The 25,374-nt window shown below is 35.2% G+C and overlaps 1 protein-coding gene across 1 annotated transcript in view; it reads right to left on the reverse strand.

Moving 5' to 3' along the window:
* The window catches only part of LOC140243984 (cytidine monophosphate-N-acetylneuraminic acid hydroxylase-like), a 109,588-nt gene that overhangs the window by 60,131 nt on the left and 24,083 nt on the right, over positions 1-25,374 (reverse strand). The window contains exons 4-6 of the mRNA XM_072323646.1: positions 17,213-17,403; positions 10,055-10,202; positions 3,299-3,380 (exon numbers count right to left, since the gene is read on the reverse strand). Coding sequence (XP_072179747.1) covers positions 3,299-3,380; positions 10,055-10,202; positions 17,213-17,403 — 421 coding nt within the window. The remainder of the gene's footprint in view (positions 1-3,298; positions 3,381-10,054; positions 10,203-17,212; positions 17,404-25,374) is intronic.

The following is a 25,374-nucleotide window of genomic DNA, read 5'->3' on the forward strand; positions in this document are numbered from 1 at the left end:
CATGTAATCTCACCAAATTGTGCTTTGTACAATGGATGGGACAAATTTAACACACAATATAAAACTCTATAGCAACAACAATAAAGGGATTATCAGATTAACCCGTTGAGGACCAGTCCCGAGTATACTCGGGCAGGTGTCTATGGGAAATGTGTGTTGTAGTAAAATCAGTTCGTCCTCAATGGGTTAGTAAGCTGAAATTTTGCACCCACTATTAGTACATTCTATTCATGACTGAAACTAAATAACAATGCACGAGCATCTGTCATCTTTCAAAAAATCATGAGAGTTGAAAGCTAAATTGTACACACAAAAGAGTGAGTAACGGGTTTTAAGAAATGAAAATAGATTTCTCAGAGACACCTAAATACACTATTTCACTAAAAAGTGCTCTAGAAAAGCTATAAAAAAACCCACACAATTTCCCATTTGTTTTATGATCCAAAGCTTTAGAATTACATAGAAGTATTGCTCTTTCAGAAAATACAAGAAAAAAAGAAGACTGACAAAGTTAACCCATTAGTTGTTTTTAGTCCTCACGTTAAATCAGGGAGCACAACTTTTCTTTTCTTTTCTTTTTTTGGGTGGGGGGGGAGGGGGGTTGTGACACAGGGTCACCACTATAAATGGTCTTACTTTGTGATCCATTAATTGCATTGACCTCAGTGGAGTTGACTTTGTATCCAAAAGCAAAGCTAGACGTGTTCATGCTTCATGCTTCATTGTGCAGTGTTCGTTGTTAAAGTTTAAAGTGTTTTTTGTGTGTATTAGATATTATTTCAGTAATTTTGTGTTTTATCCTATTGTTTGTTAATAATAATTTACTTTAAGATATTTATACTTTAAGTTTTGATGGAAATGTAATTCTATTTTTGGTAAATTGATAGCCTTGCCTATTTTGTGTCTTGCCTATGATATGTAATATACATTTGTGTAGTTTTATGCAGTTTTTATTTTGCTTCATATCTCTGATGATGTATCATGTTATGTATACTATTTTTTATTGCACGGACTAAATGAAAAACAGCCATGGCTGATGTTAGTACCATGATTACACAAAATGAATGAAATAAAATGAATGAATTCCACAAGTTAAAACTCAAGCAGGAAAAAAATCGTTTTCACACTATGCATCATGTATTTGGAATCAGCTCCCCGCTGAAGTCCGAAACGCCACCTCTCTTCAAGCGTTCGTAAGAGCATACATACAAGCGTATCTCACTTGGGGTAGAATTCAGGTATTTTTGATATTCCTGTTTAATGTTAAGGTATCATTTTTTTTTCTCAAATAATATGAGTTTGTGTTATTATTATCGAAAAGGATTAATTTTGCATTTCTTCATTTATATAGAGTATTGATATTGTGTTGATGTTATGATGTAAAAAGGAATGTCCTTGATTTGTTATTTTGTGTTTGTTGAACTGTTATATTTTGTCATTCTGTTGCAGGGCCCCCTAGGATAACAGTGTTTAAACCACTGATGGGGCTACCCTGGGTAAAGAAAACTGAATAAATAAATAAATAAATAAAAATTACAAGAAAAAGTGGTCACTCATCTGTTTTCCACTATTCAGGCTGGTTTCACCCTTACTAGCAAACCCGACTAGCTCTGGTTTTTTTCAAAGGGGTGTGGCTGCAAAACGGTATCCCTGGGAAAATTGGTTTTCAAATGACTGAGATATCAAAAAAAGTGATAATAATAAAAGGCGACAGGCCACACCTTTTATTAGGATCTCTTTGTTTCACCTTGTTTTTGGATTTCTCAACCATTTCAAAACTGGTTTTCATCAAATAAACTTTTGATACCCCTTAGAATTGCATGCTCTTTGACATCTCATAGAGTGGTTTCTGAATATCTCGCAAAACGTTAAAAGCTAAATCCTCACCTCAACCAGAACTGTACACACCCTTTAAAGCCAATATTTTTATCTGTTGTGAGTTGTGAACATGCACAAAGTTTAAGCAAATATGTGCGATTAAACCTATTTTTCATCTCTCGCAACAGAAATGAAAACCTGGACTGCCAAATAATGTGAACCCTGTGAAAACAGAATGCAGTACCAATGTAATTTTGCATCAAATGTGACTTCTGTTTACTTGAGTCCTGCACAGAAATGTCGAAGAAAAGTTGGAGGGCTTGGTCTTAGCCCTTCTGCTGATATGCATACCACAATTGTGAAAGAAAAACTAAAACAAAATAAAATAAAATAAAAAAATATCAGGCTCCCGCCTAAGTCAGCATAAGAAAAAAATACATAAGTTGCTAGATAGACACTGCAGTCTTTTTAAAAGCAGACCAAGGTTAAAGGCATTATTGACCATTTGTAGATGAAACAAAAACTCAGGTTTAGTGCTTCAAAATAGTTTTAGAAATGTAATTCAGGGAAAGAGACAACCAATGTAAAAATGTTAATAAGCATAATTAATGCTTGGTATTGTTGAATATACAAAATGTAAATTACAGTTATATTAAAATTGTTTCTAGAATTATCCATCTGCATTATGGTTTAGTGAGAAAAGTACTGATATCTCATTACTGTATCTATGCAGGGAGGTGATCTATTTGAAACCAGCTGAATAAGAAAAAGAATTAATATGAATTAATATATGTATATATATATATATATATATACATATATATATATATATATATATATGAAGAGTTTGTTTGCAAAAACCGATAAGTCCATTTTTGAAGATTTTGAAGTACGGTCTCTGTCATAAAGTACAAAATAATAACTTTTAAATGATATATTGGTCACTACATATAAAGGTACATTTTTGAAGTTATGATCAAAAGAAGCAAAAATTTTCTCATTATTCTCTTTATTTTTCTTGACCTTTAATCGCAAATATCTCCATTTGACAAATATGGACTTATCGGTTTTTGCAAACAAACTCTTCATATATATATATATATATATATATATATAGAGAGAGAGAGAGAGAGAGAGAGAGAACATGCTATTGGAAAAGAAAGAAAATGATAATTATGTAATCATGGCAAAGAAACAGGCACATATTAGCATTAATCAAAAGTTGTACATGACTGAGACAGATACACTCTTAGCAGCATCTGAAAAATGCTATTAAAGAGATTTTGGGTGATTTTGGATGAGCCCATATCAGGGGCAGATCCAGGAATTCTGTAAAGGGGAGGGGGTGCAAACAATATTTCTGGTGCTACTTCCAGGTTTCATTTAATTTTTTTCTTTTTATTTCTTTTGTTTTAATAACAAATAAAGAGGGGGCGCACCTGGTGCACCCCCCTCTGATTCCGCCACTGTACATGTTTACCTTTGTAGTCTACGAGGATACATGTGTCCATGTCTGGATGCACACCATCCATCATGATCATGAAGCGAGTGTCTTTGTTGATCTGCAGATAAAAAGAAACATATATGTATATGTATATATATATACATATATATATATATATATATATATATATATATATATATATATATATATATATATAAAACCCTGCATCACAAAACCAACAAAACATCACCAGACATGAATTTTCAGTTAAGAACATATTCTGAAAGAGCAGAATTTAAGCTTTGAAATGATGTATAACTCAAATCAAAAGGACTCTCCTAACCTATCTAAATTTTAGAAAGAGAGTAAACACTCTGGAATTGTGTGAACTGAAAAAAAAAAGGGGGGGGGGTTCTGGAACAGAGAGTCTTTTCAAGCGCTTAATCTTTTTAGAACCAAGCCGCACTAGCTGTGCGATGAATGGAACAACAAACAAGATGTTAACCACTGTAGCAACAACAATGAAGGGATTATCAGATCAAGCTGAAATTGAGCATGCTTTATTAGCACATTCTGTCCATGATTAATGCCAACTTTCAAAGCAGCAGCATCATTGTTTCTAAAGTTATTGGAGTTGAAAGTGAAGAGTGTGTACAGGGTTTTTAAGAAATAACTAGAAATGTCGCTTTGGCGACTGGTATGCCTCCGCCATAATGCATGATTTTCCCAATAGGTCTAGATAGTACATGTGGACACTGTGTGATTACATTTTCACAAAATTGGCAAAATATTGGAATGACAAGTTTGTCACAAATGTGTTGAATGTTCACCTTCCTTGACGTAGGTTTAATTGGATGAATAGGAGAGCATGTATCTAGGGATTTAAGGACTTTAACTTGACTTTGACCCATTCATACATTTAGGCATTGAGTAATTTTCAAGGTACAGGTGTGGAGAAAAAGTGCAATTTCTGAATTGAATAGTAAATTGTTACCATTTTCATCTGGCCCTTGACCCTAAAATTCATAAGATAATTACTTTCAGGTAGAACATGCATAATATGTACTAAGTTTCAAGGTAACTTGAGCCACTTCCGAGATATGGAGGAAAAAGTTAGTTCAGCACTTTCACTTGATCTTTGAGGCAAAAAGAGAAAAAAAAAAACTTTCCAGAGAATTTCTATTAGGTTACACACGCATACACCAATTGTAAAAAAATAACCCTGCTGGCATTGCATAAATGTGAGGGTAATAGTAAAATTTTGAAGTCTTGCACTTGACCTTTGATCCCTGACCTTTGACCCCATGAACCCTACATTCTCTAGATAATCACTTCCAGTCAGTACATGTATATACTATATTCCATGAAGATACCTTGAACAATTTTCCAAGGTACGGAGAAAAAAAAAGAAGTTTTAATATTTTTACTTGACCTTTTGACCTTTGACCTCATGACCCAAACTTTCACCAGAGAATCTTAATTGGGTAATACATGTATACACTAAGTTTCAAGAAAATATCTTCAGGCATTCAATAGATATGGTGGAAATAGTAAAATTTTATGTATTTGACCCTGACCTTTTGACCTTTGACCTTTGACCTCATGACCCAAACTTTCACCAGAGAATCTTCATTGGGTAATACATGTATACACTAAGTTTCAAGAAAATCTCTTCAGGCATTCAATAGATATGGTGGAAATAGTGAAATTTTATTTATTTTACCCTGACCTTTTGACCTTTGACCTTTGACCTCATGACCCAAACTTTCACCAGAGAATCTTAATTGAGTAATACATGTATACACTAAGTTTCAAGAAAATATATTCAGGCATTCAATAGATATGGTGGAAATAGTGAAATTTTATGTATTTGACCTTGACCTTTTGACCTTTGACCTTGAGCATGTGCATCCAAAAGTTGATAGGCACAACTTCACCCCCTAATACACATACATGCCAAGTTTCATTAGGATACCTCAACAGGTTTCGATAGTTACCTTGTCCACAAAATTCATTACGGACGGACGGAAGGACGGACGGACGGACGGACGGACGGACGGACGGACGGAAGGACGGACAGACGGACGGACAGACAACCCGAAAACATAATGCCTCCGGCACCACTTTGTGGCGGAGGCATAAAAAGGGGACTCTTAACAGACACAGCTAATCACACTATTCTTTAAAAAAAGTGTTTGAGATAAAATGCTAAAAAAACACACTTTCCTGTTCGTTTTCCGATCCCAAATTTTAGCATAATGTAGAAGAAGAATTGCTCTTTCAGAAAATATGAAAAAGTCAAGATTGGCTAGGCTGACCCATTTCACCTATTTTTAGTCCTCACACAAAATCAGTGCATGCGATTTTTTGTTCGTTTTGTCATGCACGGTCACATATATACAAGTATATCAATCTTAATAAGACAAAGCACAAACAGTGTACATTAATTTGAGGCATTAAAAGGAACTCTAACGAGAAAAGTTGCTTGATATTCATAAATAACTCAAAGGCAAATTTTACATTTTTGGAAAGCTTTAATAGCCCTGTTGGAATACAAACAATGATGTTTAAAATCTCTCCCAAAAGATTGAGAGATGGCATCTTGATATCCCTTTGTACTGAACGCCGGAACCCGAAATGACGGCAATTCTAGTTTGTGGGACTGAAATTATAATGTCATTCTAGAGACTTGTTGTTCAGCTGCAGAACCGATACATTCAATTCCACATCAACATCGTGCAGGGAGGTGATGTATGCTTGTGATGTTGCAAGCTGTGATCTTGAAGTCGATTGAATATCTTCTTCACAGATTCAGGTAAATAAAAATTGTTCTTTTATTATACCACATTTGCCCGTGTAACAACCCCCCTCCCCTCCCCCCCCCCAAAAAAAAACAAACAAACAAACAAACAAACAAATGGGCATGCGATTTTATACATGGTTCAAGGGAAAAATCCAACATTTTTTCATGTATGGATAGTAAAGTTTGCAAGGAACCAAGGTGGTATTGATTGCATGCTATCTTTAGAACATCCATCTTGATAATTGTTTACTCTTGAACAGAAGTCGTGCATGCGAAGTTTCGGAACAGTATCACTTCATAGTGGTTTGTGTGTGTGCAAGGGAAGTGTTATTTTAACTTGCCATACAAGTTTTTCCCTAGTCCAATTTCTAGTTGTTGTTATCTTTTTTTTAACTCTCCTTTGCTTCTGATTCTCAATATGAATCTAGGTTTGTGCTAATCATAAAGGGCTCTTTTGTTTGAATTTTTAATGTACAGTTTTTCTAGATTCCTGTTCCTCCATATATCTTACAAATCATCTTTCTTCAAGATATCCGAACGATTTGTATACTGAGTATTGGAGGGCATTTTACACTCTATATAATCCCAAATTCTGTTAAAACCCATTGAGGACATGCTGATTTTGCTATAACATGCATTCCCCATAAACACCTGCCTGAGTATCCTTGGGTCTAGTCTTTTAGGGGTTAAATTACATTAAAGTCTCCTCCTAACTTAAGACAATATAATGTACATTTGTAAAAGAGCAAAGGTCTGTATTACATGCATATATCTCTTCCAAGAACTCTATTGATTTCTTTATTCTAACTCTCGTTGGAAAATGGTCATTTATTCACCTAATGACTGGGAATCAAACATACTCCCCTAAAGTATGAAAAATTTAGCACTCTTCATCTCCCTACTTGTGTGTGATTGATTTTGATCTTAGTGCTGGGGGGGGGGGGGCAGCAGCTCCCTTTTACCCCTCCACAAATGCAAGGAATTTCCAATGAATTTCTTTTCAGCTTTCTCTTTCAATAGAAATTCAATGTAAGGAATTTCACATTTTTTTCAGCTTTTTGTTCTCATAGAAACTGAAAAGAAAAGACAAAGTGGAAAAATGACAAACACACACACACACAAAAAGAAATGCCTTAAAAAGGCATTGTGGAAAAGCAATGCAACAGGAAGACTTGAATAGACCCCTGGGTGGGAATGAGATTTCGAAACTGTCCCTACGTATATGGAAGGAAAAAAAAAATGAAATGGCATGGATACGACATATAGAGGATTAGTGCGTTTGAGCGGAATATGTGAAGTTGGCATGCCATCGACTGAGTAGGACGTGCGAACATGGCACATAAGGGTGGAATTTCACGGAGCACGCGAATGATTTGCGAAGGATGCGAATGACAAAATCCAACATTTGGAGAAGTTTTTCTCCGAATGTTTTCCGACAATGAAGCCGAAAACTATTCTTGCGCAATTTGTGCGAAGTTTCCACGACGTATGTGCGAATGTCGTGTGTATCATTGCTAAAGTACAGCATGTTACGTACACGAAGAACACGCGAAGGAAATGCGAACAACGAAAAATTTTCAATAATCATGGGAGAAAATGTACCCAAGGAGAGGTGGAAGCTGTCTTGAGTTGATTTTTTTTTTCTTTCCTCTATTTCTCCTTTCTTTTTCTCTCATTTTTCTATTGTGTGCTTGCCTACATTTTTTTCCTAGGACGTATCTCCACTAGTAAAGCATATGATCTTTTTTTGTTTTGCAGTTCCTACAACACATAATCTCTATACTTCAAATGAAATTTTACATACTTTAGATTAATTTTAACTGTATTCTGCGATTTTTTTTAATATCAAACATTTCTTTCTCTTTGCTAGTCTTTATTTTTTTTTTGTTACTATAGTTGTTAGTAATTGTTTGATGTTTAGGTGTATGCTACGATTTTTATTTGTAGAAAACGTATAGGTCATACATCCCCCAAACGTGCGCTAAACGATCGCGAGAATGTCTCAAAAGGTACGCGAACAGTTTGCGATTACGTTGTAAAATGATCGGAAAAACTTCGCAGATTTCGCGTAACATACGCGAGACATTCTCCAAAGTTTCGGAGTCTGTTTGGGTTTCACGAACATTTTGCGAACATCGCGCGTGTCTTGCGAAGGTCTTGCGCATATGACAAGGCTTTAAAGACACTTTCGAGAACAATTCACGACCAAATCACGACCAAGTGTGCGGAAAAGGTTCGCAGAAAATTTCAAACTTTTTTGAAATTCTCGCCGAAGTAAAAACGACATTCGCGAACAATTGACGACGCTTCCGAACCCTCACGTTCGTTTGGCGATCTTTTGCAGACCAAAATGCGAATACTGGATTTTGCCATTCGCGTCCTTCGCAAATCGTTCGCGTGCTCCGTGAAATCCCACCCTAAAGAGTTAAGCGCTTGAATAGACCCTGTACTTCAGAGCCTGTTTTCTCAGTTCACACTTTCCAGAGTATGTCCTTTCTCTCCAATTTTTAGATAGGTTAGGAGTTACACCTCATTTTAAAGCTTAGAGTCTGCTCTTTCAGAATCTGCCCTTAACTAAATATCCATGTCTGGCGACTTTTTGTTGGTTTTGTGATGCAGGGTCACATATGAAAGGAAAAACTGAATATGGTGGTACGTAATAAAGAAAGAATAGCATATAATATGTGACCATGCATCCCACAATCGACAAAAAGGTGCATACCCCGATTTTATGTGAGGACTTGAAAAAAAGGTGAAACAGGTCAACTTAGTCAATCTCGAGTTTTTCATATTTTCTGAAAGAGCAAATTTTCTTCTACATTACTCTAAAGTTTGGAATCATAAAACGAATTGGAAATTGTGTTTTCAGCAGTTTTTCACAAACACTTGTTTTTTAGAATAGTGCACATGTGATTAGATCTGTCTTTGAGTCCACTTTTCATTCCCTAAAAACTCTTCACACACTCTTCACTTTAAACTCATTCAAATTACCTTTGACAGTATGATGCTATATGAAATTGAAAGTTGGTATTAGTAATGGATAGAATGTGCTACATACAGCATGTTTAATTTCAGCATAATCTAACAATCTCTTCATTGTTGTTGCAATTGAGTTTTACATCCTGGGTTTTTGGTGTTTTTTTTTTTTTTTTTTGTCCAATTCATTTCACAGAACATGGTTTGGTGAGATTGAGTACTTGAATACACCCTAAAATTCAAAGCCTCTTTTCTCAGTATGCACTTTGACAGAGTGTGTGTTTTCTTTCCAATACTTAGGTTATAGTAGGAGAGTCTATTTGAATTAAGTTATACATCATTTTAAAGCTTAAAGTCTGCTCTTTCAGAATCTGTCCTTAACTAAAAATCCATGTCTGGTGACTTTAAGTTGGTCTTGTGATTTAGGGTCGCATATGTACAAAATTAATTCTGAAGAATACACAGCAAAAATTATTGTACTGTACAGGGCAGGAGGAACATAGCATGTTGCCAAGGGTCATAAACACTACACTTGAAAAGATGAAGTAAATAGTGTAAGTGTCCCTTTGGACCAAAAGTGTCAAACAATTTACTTTGCAAGTTCGCACGTGGAAAGCTCTGTCAATTTGACTAGTTACTGTAATATCTTACATGGGAATTTATACTGTCCTTGTTTGATTATTCATTGTAATAATTGAGGTAATTCTAAAAAGGCATCATATTACACCATGTACTATCAAACTTAGATTGTTTATACTTCACATGTCGCCACAATGTGCTGGATTTTGTTTCCTCATATTGTTTTATATGTGTCATGTCTAATGTAACATTTAAATACCCCCCCCCCCCCCATCATTTAAAGTTTGTACGGACAGATGTTCCAACACGAGACAAAAATCCTGAAAATACTGAAACTGTTCATAAAAAGTTCACATCTCTGATTTACAAGCATATTTCATGTGTTTTCTGTCGTTTTCATGTTTTTGTTTTTCTTTCTTTCTTTCTTTCCTTACCTCATGCCAGACGCCGAACTGAAGGACATGAATGTTGTTGAGTCGGACACCGCTTTGGCTGAGCTTGCAGAAGACAGGCATAGATGTATCACCAACGTAAATGGGAATGTCAGGATTCCTGGCCGACAAGAGCTCTAGCGTGGGATAGCTGGAGAGCAAGGGATGAGGTGACAGCATTACATAGGTCAAGGTCCCTGCACCTTCTTCAAAAAATAAACTCCATGCCTACCAGGAAAAAAAGAGTCTTTCCAAGGGGAAACAAGTCAAACAGAGATTTGCTGATTTCCAGATGATATCACAAACCAGAAAAAAAAAAAAAAAAAGAATTTTCATGACTTTTCAATGCATGTCTTGTTACTCTTGAATTCATAAGTATAACAGGTCTGGCTTTCTAAACTCTTTTTGATAATTTCCAGGATGTCTTGAGGTTTGCCATGACAACTGGAATCCCCACTGGGTACTTGGCTCCAAACACAGAGTGAAGTCACGCTGGTTTCCATCTTACAGCTCTCCCGCTGGTGTTCTTGTTAAAGGTGCATCCAATCAAACACAGACAGGATGAATCATTTGGGATTTGTTCTGGAAGCTTTGTTGAGACAAGACAAATGATAATGATACTCACATGGCAATCATGCTTTACTTGCTTACTTCCTGGAGTTTTGAAACAATCTTCACTCTGGGAACATTCTCCACTGGATAAATCTTTTGCAGGGATCATGCAAATAAGGAAATTCCTATTCTTTCTTCGTAACCATTGTACTACATGATACCTTCACGTTTGTACAGTTTTGGTCCTATTCATTTAAAAGAAAAAAAAACTCTCTTCTTTCTTCGTTTCTATTTTTATAAATTCCACCAGATAATTACATTTATTTAGCCAGCATTATTTTTTTCTGCATCACTTTATACTACAAAATGATCATAGAAAATATGCACACACTTGAAGTATATAACATTTACGTAAAAGCCATGGTAAAGGTACCTGTTCTGCTAGTCTCAAGAACTATCTGGCAGGACTTCTATCAATCCTAACTTTCACACTTTATTATCCTGATTTTCATCCTGATCATCATTTTCAGCTGACCTTTAAGTATGGCTAGAACTGGACATAACTTCAAGGAATTTAGTCAAATTCTCCCTTTTGGAACATTTATGTGTCCATATACAGCTCTGATGAGGCCGATGCACATGTAACAATATTGCCCACTATGCTTCCAATATAGGGCCTACATGTAGTCATCAACAGTTTCGCTCACAGAAGATTGCACACACTCAAGAGAGGGATAATTTACAGCATCAATTCAGAACATGAGATGGAGGATATACGCAACTAAAATAAAATATTTCTAGATCCAATTAGGGCCTAGAAAAGGAGGAAGAAGAAAGACGTACACAGATAAAGCATCAGATGACTCAGGAGGAGGAGCTAACTCGGAGCATTGCCATCAACTGAGCTGTGACACGCAAATATCTACAGAAACTGCGACTTGTTGGCAATTATGGCATATACTTCAAAGTTTGCTAGTTGCTCATAAAATGGGCCAAAAACTTGGACCTCCATCACCACTTGAATATATAACATAAAGTGTTTCACTTTTCTCTGCCTGCAGAATTAATCAGAAACTAACTTTAGATGTATTTTATATTGACAGCTGGGATCATAAATCAAAAGTATATTGGTTACTAAACACACTCCTATATCATGCTTAACTTGGCTTGAATCATTTTTGTTTAATTACGGAGGAAGTAAAGTTAAGAATATGCCAGAAGTTTCATTAAAGCCGGATCTTAATTTAAAGCTCATGGAATTTATGACTGTCATATTTTTCACGCAACAGTTTGAGTAGCAACCACATCATGTAAACCACCCTAAATGATGATTATATGGACCAGCAAGTCTCCTGTTAGCCTGTAAGACAATAGACATACAAGATCTTCCCTAACCTTCCTCTTTTGATGAGTACCAGAAATAAAAAGCAAAAAAAAAAAAGGAAAAACATTTGTCCTTAACATCAAGTCTCTGTTATGTTAAGATGATTTAGAAATGACTGGGGGGAGGGGGAGTATGCAGCTGATATTGACTGGGCCAAAAACATTGCTTTTTAGGATGTCTTTATGGTGGGTGGTGTTCCTTATTCTACAGGTTCAAAAATAATCTAAAAATGAAATAAGGTTTGTTATTCCAAAGGTTTATTACTTTGAAACACACAAATTCCTGGCAGGCTATAGACTGTTCTCTAAAATCATGTCTGTTGATAAAGGCCTACATGTATGTATTTAACCGAATGGATACTCGGAAAAATAAGAGTTTATAGGTCTACAGTGAACAAAGTCTTTATGGTAACACTTATCAAAGGAGAAAATCATCAAAAGTATAATGTACAAAATTATTGTGCTTAGCACATATCATTTATGATTTTTTTCTTTCTTTTTTTGACGAGAGACCTGGGGGCCTCTTGAGTATTGGATGTTCACCTTCTTAAATTCTGGGCACTGAAAGAAATAAGCCCTATATCATGGTCTTTGTAGAAAAGTGTCATTAACAAATCTGAAATGAAGTTTCTGACTAGGCAGGCATGGCATGCATGCTCACAGGTCCACCGACACAGGAAATGCCAAAGAAGAAGTGTCTGCAAACTGAAAACATTGTGTGGGAATTTCCATGAAACAAGAATATCTTGAGGCCAATGCACACATTCCAGCGAGCCAAAACTATCAGGCCAAGTATAAAAAAAAAAGGAAGAAAGTAGTTTCTCATTCTTGCGTGCATGCATCCAATTTTGTTAGGCTTCTTTTACTATTTACTTTTTTTTTCAAAATCCCAATATAAAAAATACGCAAACTTTGCATTTCTCATCCCCGTCCACATTCTTTTGCTAATTTGATATTCACTACTTGTTTTGCTGCAAAAAAAATAAAAAAATAAAAAAAATCAGAAATTCACCTACCATCATGACATACGTAATGCACAAATTGTATGAGAATCTCCTCTAGTAATATAGCGCATATTCACTGTTAATCCACTGAGCAAGAAAGGTCTACAAACCAGGCATTGTACTGTAATGGGCCTAGATGCTGTGCATTGTTGAGAAAGCATCAGCATGTACTTCGTGAATGGACAAGTTATTTCCATACATTTATGTAGGGCCCTATGCATGAGCCTGTATTAAAGAGGAAATATACCCCCAAAATAAATAAACTCTAAAAGAATTTTTTGGGGAAAAAAATCCCTACACAATGTTTCAAAAATTACAAACATCAGATAAGAAATGACAAGATATGACATTTTGAAATTTCACATTTTTTTTTAAATATTTCTTGACCAGTCCTTATGAATATTCACATGAGCAAGTTGATGATGTCATGCTCACACAATTTTTCATTTATGTTATATATAATATCAAATGCAAACAAATTGTTATTTGCAGCTAATGCAGGCAAAAGCATATTCCCATACCAGATTATCAGAGTTAATACTTATTCTTATTTATTTTGGGTGGTTTTAGAACAAGTTTTATATATATATAGCTGAATTATGACTTTTTTGTCATGTCTATATAATTAAATGCATAAGAAATTGTCCGAACATGACATCATCAACTTGCTGATTTGAATATTCATAAGGACTCTTCAAGAAGTATTTTCTGAAGAAAAAAAATTGAAATTTAAGAATGTCATAGCTTCCTTATCCAATTTTGATCATTTTTGGCACTGTTTTTTTTTTCTTTCTTATGACAGTGATAACACTTGGGAGTGGATTCATTCATTAACATTGGTTTCACAGATTATGTGGATGCCCAAGCCAGCTATTGCCCTGGGATGCTTAACCTATTGAGGATGGACTGATTGTGGTATAACACATATTTCCCATAGACACCTGCCTGAGTATTCTTTGGACTCTTCTTCAATGGGTTAACTACACTGACCAGCACCTCACTTTAGATTGGAAAAAATGGTAGGATATCAAATAGTAAGGACCAGCATGAAAAATCACCTTCCTTCAAAAAAGAAACTACTTTCTGTTTTTTGACTAGGCATTATGGATACATTTACTGACAGCCATTAAAACACCATTATGAAAACAATATATCAATTTTAATACAAAAATCATATGATGCCACTTTTATCACTACAAACACACACACAGTCATATGCATTATGTTTCTTTATCATTGCAGGGAACCAGTACAGAAATGCACAAATTTTGGATTGACGGAAAGCAAAAAATGTAGCAGAATACAAACAAGTTTGACGAAAATCAGACAATCCTTTCAAAAGTTATCAGTTTTTTTAAAGTTTCGGTGCCAACATTGCTTGTTGAGATGAATACCACAGTTTGCAGTATCACTGGAAAACATGAAAATAAAAAGATAAAAAACATAAAGAGAATTCCATCCATTTTCATTTATCAGGCATAATTAAAGAGTACATGACTTATCTTTTCAGAAAGCAGGGAGGATAATATTACCCATAACATGTGTCGGTAACACGTCAGGAAATGTGTCGGGTTTTTTATGAAAAATGAAATTTTGTGAAATTCTTTTGATATTTTCTTATTGTTGTCCAGCAGTGACATCACAAATTCTTGTAGTCTTCTCACCCAGCAATGGTGGCATCAAAACTTTAAAAATTTGTAACTACACTCTGTACAGATGGCCAGATTTTCCTCAAACTTCACTGATGAGCCATACTAACATAGCTGCATTCACTAAATCCACATTTTGTGCATTAAGTTTAGAATACCACTACACTTTAATTATAAAGAAACATTATGTGTATGAATGTTTGTGTGTGTGTGTGTGTGTGTGTGTGTGTGTGTGTGTATGTAGTGACAAAAATGGCATTATGAAATTTGTTGCAATGTCTTGTTTTCACAATGGTGCGTAAATGGCTGTCTGTAATGTACCCATTAGGGTAAGTAAAAATAAAGGAACTCAGTTTCTCGTCTGGACTTCCCGATGTAAGTGATGCAGGATGCAGGTCCATTTCCCTTGAAGTCCATTCCTCTTCAATGCCATTTGCTTCACACAATGTTTTCTTTTTCAAACATGATCAATTTCAATGCAAACAATTTGTCTCCAGGCTGGTACATGGTCAACCACTTATCCAGCCTCTCAGCAGTTTTATGATCTTGTACAAATATGTTGGTAGACTGAAAACTAAAACAACATGGGGCTCAAATATTATATTAAAGCAAGGCTCTTTTTATCTTGTGCTGATATAAATGTTCCTCACACAGATGAACTGATTCACAGAAGATGACTGCACTCAATATCACATCCCAATATGACATTTGAATGTCATTGGAACTATTTTCCTTATAAACTGAATTAAAATACACATCTTCGCTTCAGTCTTTTACAATGAAAATGACTTTTTTTTTCTTAACTGTGCTGCTGAACTGTTTTACTACTTTTAAAAAGGATTTGTAACAAAGCTACTTCCTTGTTCTTTAGGCCAGAGTTCACAAGGCAATTAGGCCTATGCAAGTAGCCTCAGTGCTATCAAGAGATTTACAAAGACAAAACACTTCAAGTTCAAGATGACTCAGGCAAGATGTGCAGAACTGTTTCATCTTAAAGTGGTGATCAGGAATGCTAACCTCATGAATAGCATTGCAATATTTTGAAAGCTGTAAAGGTACACTTTTTGAAGAAAAACAGAAACAAAAGTAGACAACACAACAGTAGACATTAAAAAAAAGGAAAAACAAAACAAAACGACAGGTTCAGTGGGAACTGCCAATTTGAAAATACTTGCATGTTCTTCTACACTTAATTTAATAATTTATTTAAATCAATATTTGGGCTGGTATTGTGAGGTCTCAATGAAGTGTGCAATTAACTTTGCAATCAAATCGGGAAGTTGATAGCACCTTAATGTTGCACAAAATCGGTATTCTGATAACTTAAGTACATATGAATAAGTCCCTTAAAATTGTCCTAAGTTTCTCCTATCTAACTCCTATCTAACTGTTATTCCATGCTATCAGGCAGTTTCTATGCACGAATACTATGATTACACTTACATTATGCCCCCTGTGCACACTCCTCCCCACCCCTGTATACAACCACAGAACTCTGCATCCATAAGTCTTTGACTACAAACCTGCCCCTGTGCACACAAAGTTCTCATCCTCTTTAAGCATCTCTCATAAATTGATTAAATTCCTTGAATGGGGCCAGTAGATACCATTTAATTTTTGATTAATTTTTACCACTAATCATGTACTCAGAAATACCAATTTGCCATTATCTCTGTCCTCTGTTGAATGGGGCCAGTAGATACCATTTAATTTTTGATTAATTTTTACCACTAATCATGCACTCAGAAATACCAATTTGCCATTATCTCTGTCCTCTCAGTGGTAAATGGGCATTGATAAAAGCAAGTGCGCAAGACCTTCCCTCCGAAATACTTGTTGTCATGGTTGTTAATGAACCTCCTCGTACTTAATTGAGCTCTCAGAAAAGGATATCACTGGCTGAGTGCTGATTTAACTCTACTTATCTCTCAGAATACCCCCCTCAGGACGAATAACACTTATATACAAAAAGGAAAAGATTCATACAAGAACAAAAATCAACAACCATTTACTAGTGCGAGCACATTTGCACACATGTTGTGATTGGTCATACTATACCCTTCATGGAGTATGTTTTTACCCTTTAAACTCATCAAGAATCATATCTGCCATATAAGGATTGGGTAATTATGAATTCTTCAGGAGATAAATCAAAAATAAATTTTGGCTAATTCTTAACTGAAAATGAGAGGAAAATTAGCCTCAAACTTCAATACCGATAACTCTCAGAATGCGCATAACATATCGATATCAACAAAATTCCCTAAAAATACAATCTATGAAGATTGATATGGTATCTTAGTTGCAGTTGACGATTTTGACATTTTGATGTTAACGTTTACAATTTAACGAAATAGCCCATTTTTTTTTTTACATTTTTTTTAATAACATAAAAAAATCAACTTTGTCACAGATGTGATTTTTGATGAGTGAGAAGGGAAAAACATAGTCCATGAAGCATATAATAGTTTGTATTATTTTAAAAAAGCATTTTTAATGAAAAATTGTCATAATGACTAGAATCTTGAATCTTAATTGATCTTGCTTGAAGTGGAAGGAGTCACTTTATTTACCTGAGGTGGTCTGAATGGACATGGCTGATGTAAATGAAGTCAGCTTTGGACAAGCGGTCAAGCCAGTCAGCTGGAGGTTCATGCAGTAGCCACCAGCCTCTGGCAAAGGCTGGGCCGGTCAGCCACGGGTCGGTGAACATGATTGTGCCGCCAAGATTGAGCTCCATGCAGGCATGGGTGAAATATGTAAGCTGATAAAAACAAATGAAAAAAGTGCACGTCATAACAATAATCCGGAGAAATACACAACAAACAAACAAATAAACAGAAATCAACAACAATGCTGAAATCCCTCCCCCTTAAAAAAAAAAAGAAGAAAATAAAATCAATCAATCAATCCAATGAAAAAAAAGAAATCACTGGTAAAATATTATGCATATCACCCCTGATCTCTCTGATTCAATTTTACACTCTTACACTCACAGGAAAGAAGTTACTTTCAAAGCTTGTGATTATGTGTTAAAGGGGCATGACTTCAGGTAAAAACAAAGTCTTTTAGGTAAATCCTCTCTGTGACGTACATCTTGTCTTTATATAAAACTGGTGGCTAATGAAGTGCAAAAATGGCTAAGAGAGAATGAACAAGAAGTGAGACAGTTGGCATTTGTTCAAACATTATCTGGTTCCAGGTTTAAGAAAAATGTATGAAAAAATATTATTCATGATGTTATTTTGAATCGAAATATAATGGAAAATGCAGAAATAAAACTCAACAAACAAAGAAAATCTATAGACTGTAAAACTACATGTTCATGTTCTTTAGTAAAATACATTTAATATTGATTCCTCATTAATAAATACTAATATCTATGAAAGAAAAAAATCAAAATCATTTGATATCACCTTAATATAAGCAATGGGAAAAAAGAGAAAGGAAAAAAATGTTTTAGTTGTAATGACTGGGATAACTTTAAAAGATCAGTTAGGTAAAGAAAATACCGGTTTTTCAAGCAAGAAAAAGAGGAGATTGATGACAAATAGCTCATGGCATACTGTAAAATTTGCTTAGGACTTTAATATGTTGACTTTCCTACATTCTCAGCTTTGCTTGGAACTTCAATATGTTGACTTTTTTGCATTCTCAGATTTCTGTTTTAAACTCTAATGCTTTCACATCTATCGAGTATTAACTTGAGAAAAGGTGGAGAATGAAAATCAAAACTAATCAATTTACATTTGGGTTAAAAACTGATTGCAACTGCTAATAAATGATACTGGCTACCTACTGAAAATACAGTACCAGATGTCTCAAAATAAACATACTGACAAATTCTCACAAAGAAATAGCTTACATGAGGGGATTGTATTGACCCTAACTTTGAAACTACAGACGCTGAAAGGTGACAAAAATTCCAGAACAACTTGTTTCCAACTGAAATTTGAACCAGGCTTTTGTATTGACGTGCATATCATACTTTAAACCGTAAGTGTGCTTTGTTTGCAGTCTGACAAAAGTGTCTAGAAAACTATAATGGTCAATAAATAGAGATTATCTAATCCCCATAATCCCTGTTCTGTAGCCATGGCCTGCCCTGTTCAGGGGCAGATCCAAGAATTTCCATGAAGGGGAGGCGCCTTCGCAAAATTAAAGGGGGTGCACGGACTGTCCCCTCATTTTTTCTTTTGTTTTAACCAACAATAAAGAGGGGCGCGCATCTGCTCCCACTGCCTGATGGTCGCAGGAATGACTGAGGAAAAAGTTTGCCAGGATACATGAGGGGTCAATCCTTACCATATTTTCCTCAATATGAGAGCAAGAATGGTGTCTTGGCTGAAAACATATCTAACATGGGATTTAATTAATGTAACTAACTCAAACTGAAGATTTAAAAAAAAGTACTTTAACAAGCATGAGCAATAAAAATTGAGCTACAGATGTAATCTGTAGAAAAAAAAAGTTGAAAGATGAGTAACATATTAAACAACCACTTTTTCATAAAAACAAAAGAGTATGAAGAAAAACAACCAGTGCCATCGTGTAACACCTGTCATTCAAACATGAGACTGGATGATATTGATTTTCAACATTCTCAAATATCGGTTTTGAAAAAAAAAAAATAAATAAATAATGTTAATACTTTCAGACTTCCAGACCTGAGAAAGGGTGGAGAATGTAAGCCAAAACTAATCAATCTCAAGTTTGGGTTAAAAGCTAATTGGAACTGTGAATCAATGACATATACGGGCTACCTACTGTAACAGAGCTACAGTATCAGATGTCATACAATACAACAGACTGAGGAATTCTCATCATGAAGTGAGAGTCTCGTTTTCTGACGTACATGCCTTGACTGTTGCCTACAGCCCATCCATTGCTTTTTTCCCTATTTCTCTTTGAACAGCAATGTATAGTATGTCACCCTTCCCCCCCCCCCAAAAAAAAAAAAAAAATACAACCAGATTTCTGCATTGAAAACTTTTAATATAATTAAACTGTCCAAATGCTATTTCAGGGTCTAAAAACGTAACATCTTACCAGTATCTATATTTTGCAGAAAACCCCATTCAATTTGGTTAAGTGGCCACAGAGAAATATGGATCGTTGTGAAGCATGTCATAGGTTTATTTCTTCAGAGTTTACTGCTTGGATACTCTTGGAACTGCATATATTGGTGTGTAAACACAATGGACAGAACTTTGAGGGAAGGGATTCCTGACATGCTCTACAAAGATCCTCATTTCTCTTTGACCACTGAAGCAAATTGGATGGGGTTTTCTGTAAGATGTGGATAATAAGTTATAGTTCCATAACCTGAAATTGTATTTGGATTGATTCACTATTTTTAAAGTTATCATTGAAGAGGGTCCTGTTGTATTTTTTTTTCTTTTTTCTTTTTCTTTTTTTTTTTTTTTTTGGGGGGGGGGGGACATACGGTGTAGGATTGTGAAAGACTCATTTTCAGGGAATTCTGTAGGCCTACTCATTGAAGGAGCATAACTTCTAAGTTTTATACCCAATGAAGACCGAAACCATACTATCTGAGATTTAAAGGCATTATTTACCATTTGCACATGAAACAAAAACCCAGCAATAGCACTTTGAAATAGTAATTAGATATGAGTTATGTATAGAAACAACCACTGTAAAAATATTAAGCATTGTTAAATTTATATAAAATGTGAACAATAGTTATAATCAAAATGTTTCCAGACTAAACCATCTACAGTTACAGTTTACTGAGAAATATACTCACATCTCCTTATATTTGAGGCTTTATTGCAAAATGTTTACATGGTAGGATGATTTGTGATACAGCTGACCTACACATATGCATCAAATGTGATATCTTGAACATTTTTAAAATCACTGCTCCCAAAGGTAAACAGGACCTTTAACATGCCCGAGTCTATACCATTGTTATGTTGGTTTCTATAAGGTATATACCTTCATTCAGACAAACAAAACACTGTACATCTTAAGCTTTCTAACAAAGTGGAGCCATGTCTTGAGACATTTATTCCAAATTGAAAGAATTTTATTTGAATAATATGCAGATTTTGAGTGGATTTGTCAGAATCTGGCAAGTTTTTAGGAATTATTTTTCGCATTTGACCCATCCAATATCTAATCATGATGCAGTGTCAACAATCATTGGTACAGGGGGAAAAATAAGAAGAACTTTTGAACTTCAGCCAAAATTAAAACATTACCTCTTTCTGTACCAGGACTTCGAAGTGTATGCAAAACTATAATGGGTTTTCTGTGCCCATCAACACACACAAAGGGTTAACAAAACACTTGTAGAATTTTCCCATCTTGACAATTTCTAGATTCTGGACTCCATCTACTCAGCATGTTACTCTGACAGCTTGATATTGCATTAGATCCAATAAAAGAACATTAAACATTTTTCTAGGCAACTCCAGAAAAAAGAAAGTAATTGTAATGTGACCTACGACAAATGCTTTTGGCAGATGTTTCCTGATTTCTACTCAGTAAACTAGAGTATCAAGGAAAGTCCCTTGAAATTCAGTTGTTCACTTCAATCAGGAAACAATTTTGACAGATGTCTTTCCTGCCATACTTTTAAGGTGAAATCGTTTTTTTCTTTTTTCTAAAACATATCGTCGCTGGGGCAAAAAGACCTTGTATAGACCTACAAAATGTGAAACGTTCAGGAGAGAAAAAAAATGGCAGCCAAAGCACTGTAACAAATGGCATAGTCTTTCCTTTGACATGCTGTCATGTCTTCGTCTTTGGGGTAAGACAGCTCGCCAAACCAGTGACGATATACTTCTTTCACAATTTACACTTGAAACTACGTACCGGTATACACTCAGCAAGAAAAAAAAAGAGAGTTCTTAAGGCAAACACTTTTTCAAGCTTATATTTCTCATAGACTATTTGGTTAAAAGTTAATGTATCATATACCATAATAAAGGTAATATAATTGAATATCAGCCTGGTAAGTCAATAAAAAGGGAGACATTACACAAGAGTGAACACCTTTGTTTTTCTCTTCCAAGGCACAAAAGTAAAAATTGCAAAATTAATGAACAAGTTGTCATTCATGTGTAAGTGCGCGTCCATATAACAATAGGAACAAAATACTAATTTAACACAATTACAAATTGTCAATACATAATCTAAGTTGCAAAAATAAAACTTTGATCTCTATAATATCTTTTAAGCCCAAAATATCAATAAAGGCAAAAAATAAGGAAAAAATGAAGAATCTTGGGTCAAACCCAAATTCAAATGAAATAAGAGAAGAAGCAATATAAAAATAGTAGAAATTTCAATTTTTTTTCAAATTAGGAAAATTCTAAATAATATTTGGTTCTCAAATTTATCTCATGAATTCTTAAATTATTAAATAAAAAGAGTGAAATATAGAAATTATGTTTATTTAATCATCTTTATGCCATTATTTCCTATGTCATTTAAAGTTTAAGCTGACAGAAATTTCTTATTTTCCCCTTTAGTTTAACACTTTCTTTTTGTTTGAGGTTATAAAGGGCTAAAGAGAACAAAAACTTGTTTTTGCCATTTCATTCATGTCTCTTATCATGTTAAACTACAGGAATGTAGCTTTTTGTTGTCATTGTTATCTTGACTGGCATTGCCAAATGAAAGACAGCATGTCAAATTTGCAATTTTAACTTTTGTGCCTTGGAGGGCAAAAATTAATGTGTTCACCCATGCATAAAGTTTCCCTCTGTGTTAACCTACTAGCTTAATAGCCAATTAAATTACCTTTGATATGGTATATGTGACCCTGCACCTCAAAACAAACAAAAAGTTGCCAGACATGAATTTTTAGTTAAGACCATATTCTGAAAGAGCAGACTTTAAGCTTTAAAATGATGTATAACTCAAATCAAATGGACTCTCCTAACCTATCTAAATATTGGAAAGAAGGCACACACTCAGGAAAAGTGTGAACTGAGAAAAGAGGCTCTGAAGTACCATGTCTTATTCAAGCGCTTAATCTTTACCAAACCGTGCTGGCTGTGCGATAAATGGGACAAAAAAAACAGGATGTAAACCACCAGAGTAACAACAATGAAGGGATTATCAAATTAATTGAAATTAAGCATGCCTCATTAACACATTCTGTCCATAATTAATGCCAACTTTCAAAGCAGTAGCACTATCCTTTCAAAAGTTATTAGAGATGAAAGTGAAGAGTGTCGACAAGGTTTTTCAGAAATGAAAAAGGGATTCTAAAGACACACCTAATCACACTATTCTACCAAAAAGGTTCGCGATAAACTGCTGTCACATATAACACATTGATTTTCATTAACTTGAAAAGTGTTTGTTTTCATTTTTTGGCTGAGTATATAAAACAAAATGAAAAGTTTGTTGCAAAAATAGGAACCAGATAAAATACCCCTCAACATGAATTGGTGTTACCAAAATTATACAGTAGAAGTGGTGTTGCAACAATTTTCTGTGTAATTTATAATCTGAAACCATTTCTTTTCTTATCCTTGGTTCAATATTGTTAGGAATTATGATGAGGCCAAAAATTCCATTAATGTGGATGCCATGTGAATGACATGTAGATGCCATTTTACAGATGGCTTCTTTCTGGAAGAGTAATGCATTACAATGATTATATTGCCCCTTTCAGTAATATCATGCCATGCATTATATGTGACCCTGCACCACAAAACAAACAAAAAGTCGCCAGACACGGATATTCAGTTAAGGGCAGATTCTGAATGAGCAGACTCTAAGCTTTAAAATGATGTATGACTAAATTCAAATGGATTCCCCTAACCTATTTAAATATTGGAAAGAAAGCACACACTCTGCAAAGTGTGAACTGAGAAAAGATGCTCTGAAGTACAGGGTCTATTCAAGTGCTTAATCTTTACTAAGCCATGCTACCTGTGCCACGAATGGGACAAATAGCTGATGTTAACCCCTGTAGCACCAATAATTAAGGGATTATCAGATTAAGCTGAAATAGAGCATGGTCTGTTATCACATTCTGACCATGATAGATGTCAACTTTCAGAGCAGTAGCATCAGCCTTTCAAAAGTTATTTATGTTGAAAGTGCAAAGGGTGCAAAAGGCTTTTCAGGAAATGAAAGGGGCCTCTAAGAAGAACCTGGGGGGTGTTTCATCAATGTTTGCTTGTCAGTGCTGACAATTTCAGCAAAATCCTTGGTTTTGATTGGCTGAGATGCTCTGGTCACTGACTGTTACTATGGTGATTCAAGTTGTCAGCGCTGACAAACGTTGATGAAACACCCCCCTGATCACAATACTCTGACTACCATAAAAGGGCTTGTAGAAAAACTGCTGAAAACCCACTTTCCCATTCAATTTATGATCCCAAACTCAAGAATAATGTAGAAGAAGACTAGCTCTTTCAGAAAATATGGAAAACTCAAAATCGACTGGTTGACCCATTTTACCTTTCTTGAGTCGTCACGTAAAATCAAGGGGTGCGACTTTTTGTTTGTTTTGTGATGCACAGTCACATTTACAATCATGGGGGTACTGAAGTGTGTCAACAAATGAAAATATATATCAAATGGCACCAAGTTTTGGCATATACTTTGGTTGATCATAGGAGTGCAGTGTTGCATGTTACCCCACAGCCTAAGGGTAAACCTGTAGTGCCAAATCCCACTGAACTGAGTTGAAAAAAGGGGCCAAACTATTAAACTATACCAGCATTCATGAGCAAGCCATTCAAGGTTATGCTCATTATTGCCTCCTCCAAGGAAGGGTGAAGTTGAATGATCATCAGGGTTGGTTTGTCTGTCAAAAAGTTGTAAACGGATTTGGATGAAACTTGTATAAAAAGTTGATATTGATGCAAGGTACACCTTATTCAATCTTGATAGTGATCCATGAATTTTTATTGATTTTTGAATGATTTTTCATCTTTTGGCATATAGGGTCAACAAACTTGGGTTCATGCTGCGCGTACTGGAGGTTTACATACGCGCACAAAAGCGCGTGCTCTGCTCAGGCAAGGGGCCATGCAATGACACAAAACAAAAGCCTTTTATTTTGGGAAAGTGCATGCATGTAAGGGTGGGAATGAGTTGCTGGCTTGACAGAGGTCTGCGCTCTCTGAGTGCTTTTCTAGTTTGTAAAAGCAAGTCCACCCAGTAACGAGTTGTAACAATAGTTATGTTCATACAACATTCCCAAACTTAAAAGATAAGCCACTTGGGATTTAAGCACTTGTAGTTTAAAGCCATGTGAACAATACTTATGATAATCATCGAAAATGAAAGATGTTAGCATGAACTCTTGGTTTTCCCCCTCAGCTTTCAGGCATAAACCTCCAGTGAAAGTTGTGCACTACTGTGCTGTTACACATTATGAGATTTATCACAAGTGCTGTGCGTATGTATTTCTCCTATTTCTGTGTGTAGTTTGATCACCGAGAGATTTTCGATCAAGAATTCAATCTTTAAAGGGGATGGCTAGTACCTGATCAGTGGGAATCAGTGGGAATGCTGGAGGATGATTGTTCCAATCCTTTAAGAGTACATCATTATATCTATTGTTGTGTGAAAATTATTTGCTTCAGAATGGTCTCATATACTCAAGTAATGTGCAGTTTAATGTTTCCAGGTTAGCATGCCTGACAGGCCATTAACGATCGCCCTGTCACTGTACATATACAGGTGTATAGGCCCTACAGATGTGATCTAATACTTGTTTGTTTGTATATTTATGCTGTAA

The sequence above is a fragment of the Diadema setosum genome, chromosome 20, assembly GCF_964275005.1.
Source record: "Diadema setosum chromosome 20, eeDiaSeto1, whole genome shotgun sequence".
In the NCBI taxonomy this organism is placed as follows: domain Eukaryota; kingdom Metazoa; phylum Echinodermata; class Echinoidea; order Diadematoida; family Diadematidae; genus Diadema; species Diadema setosum.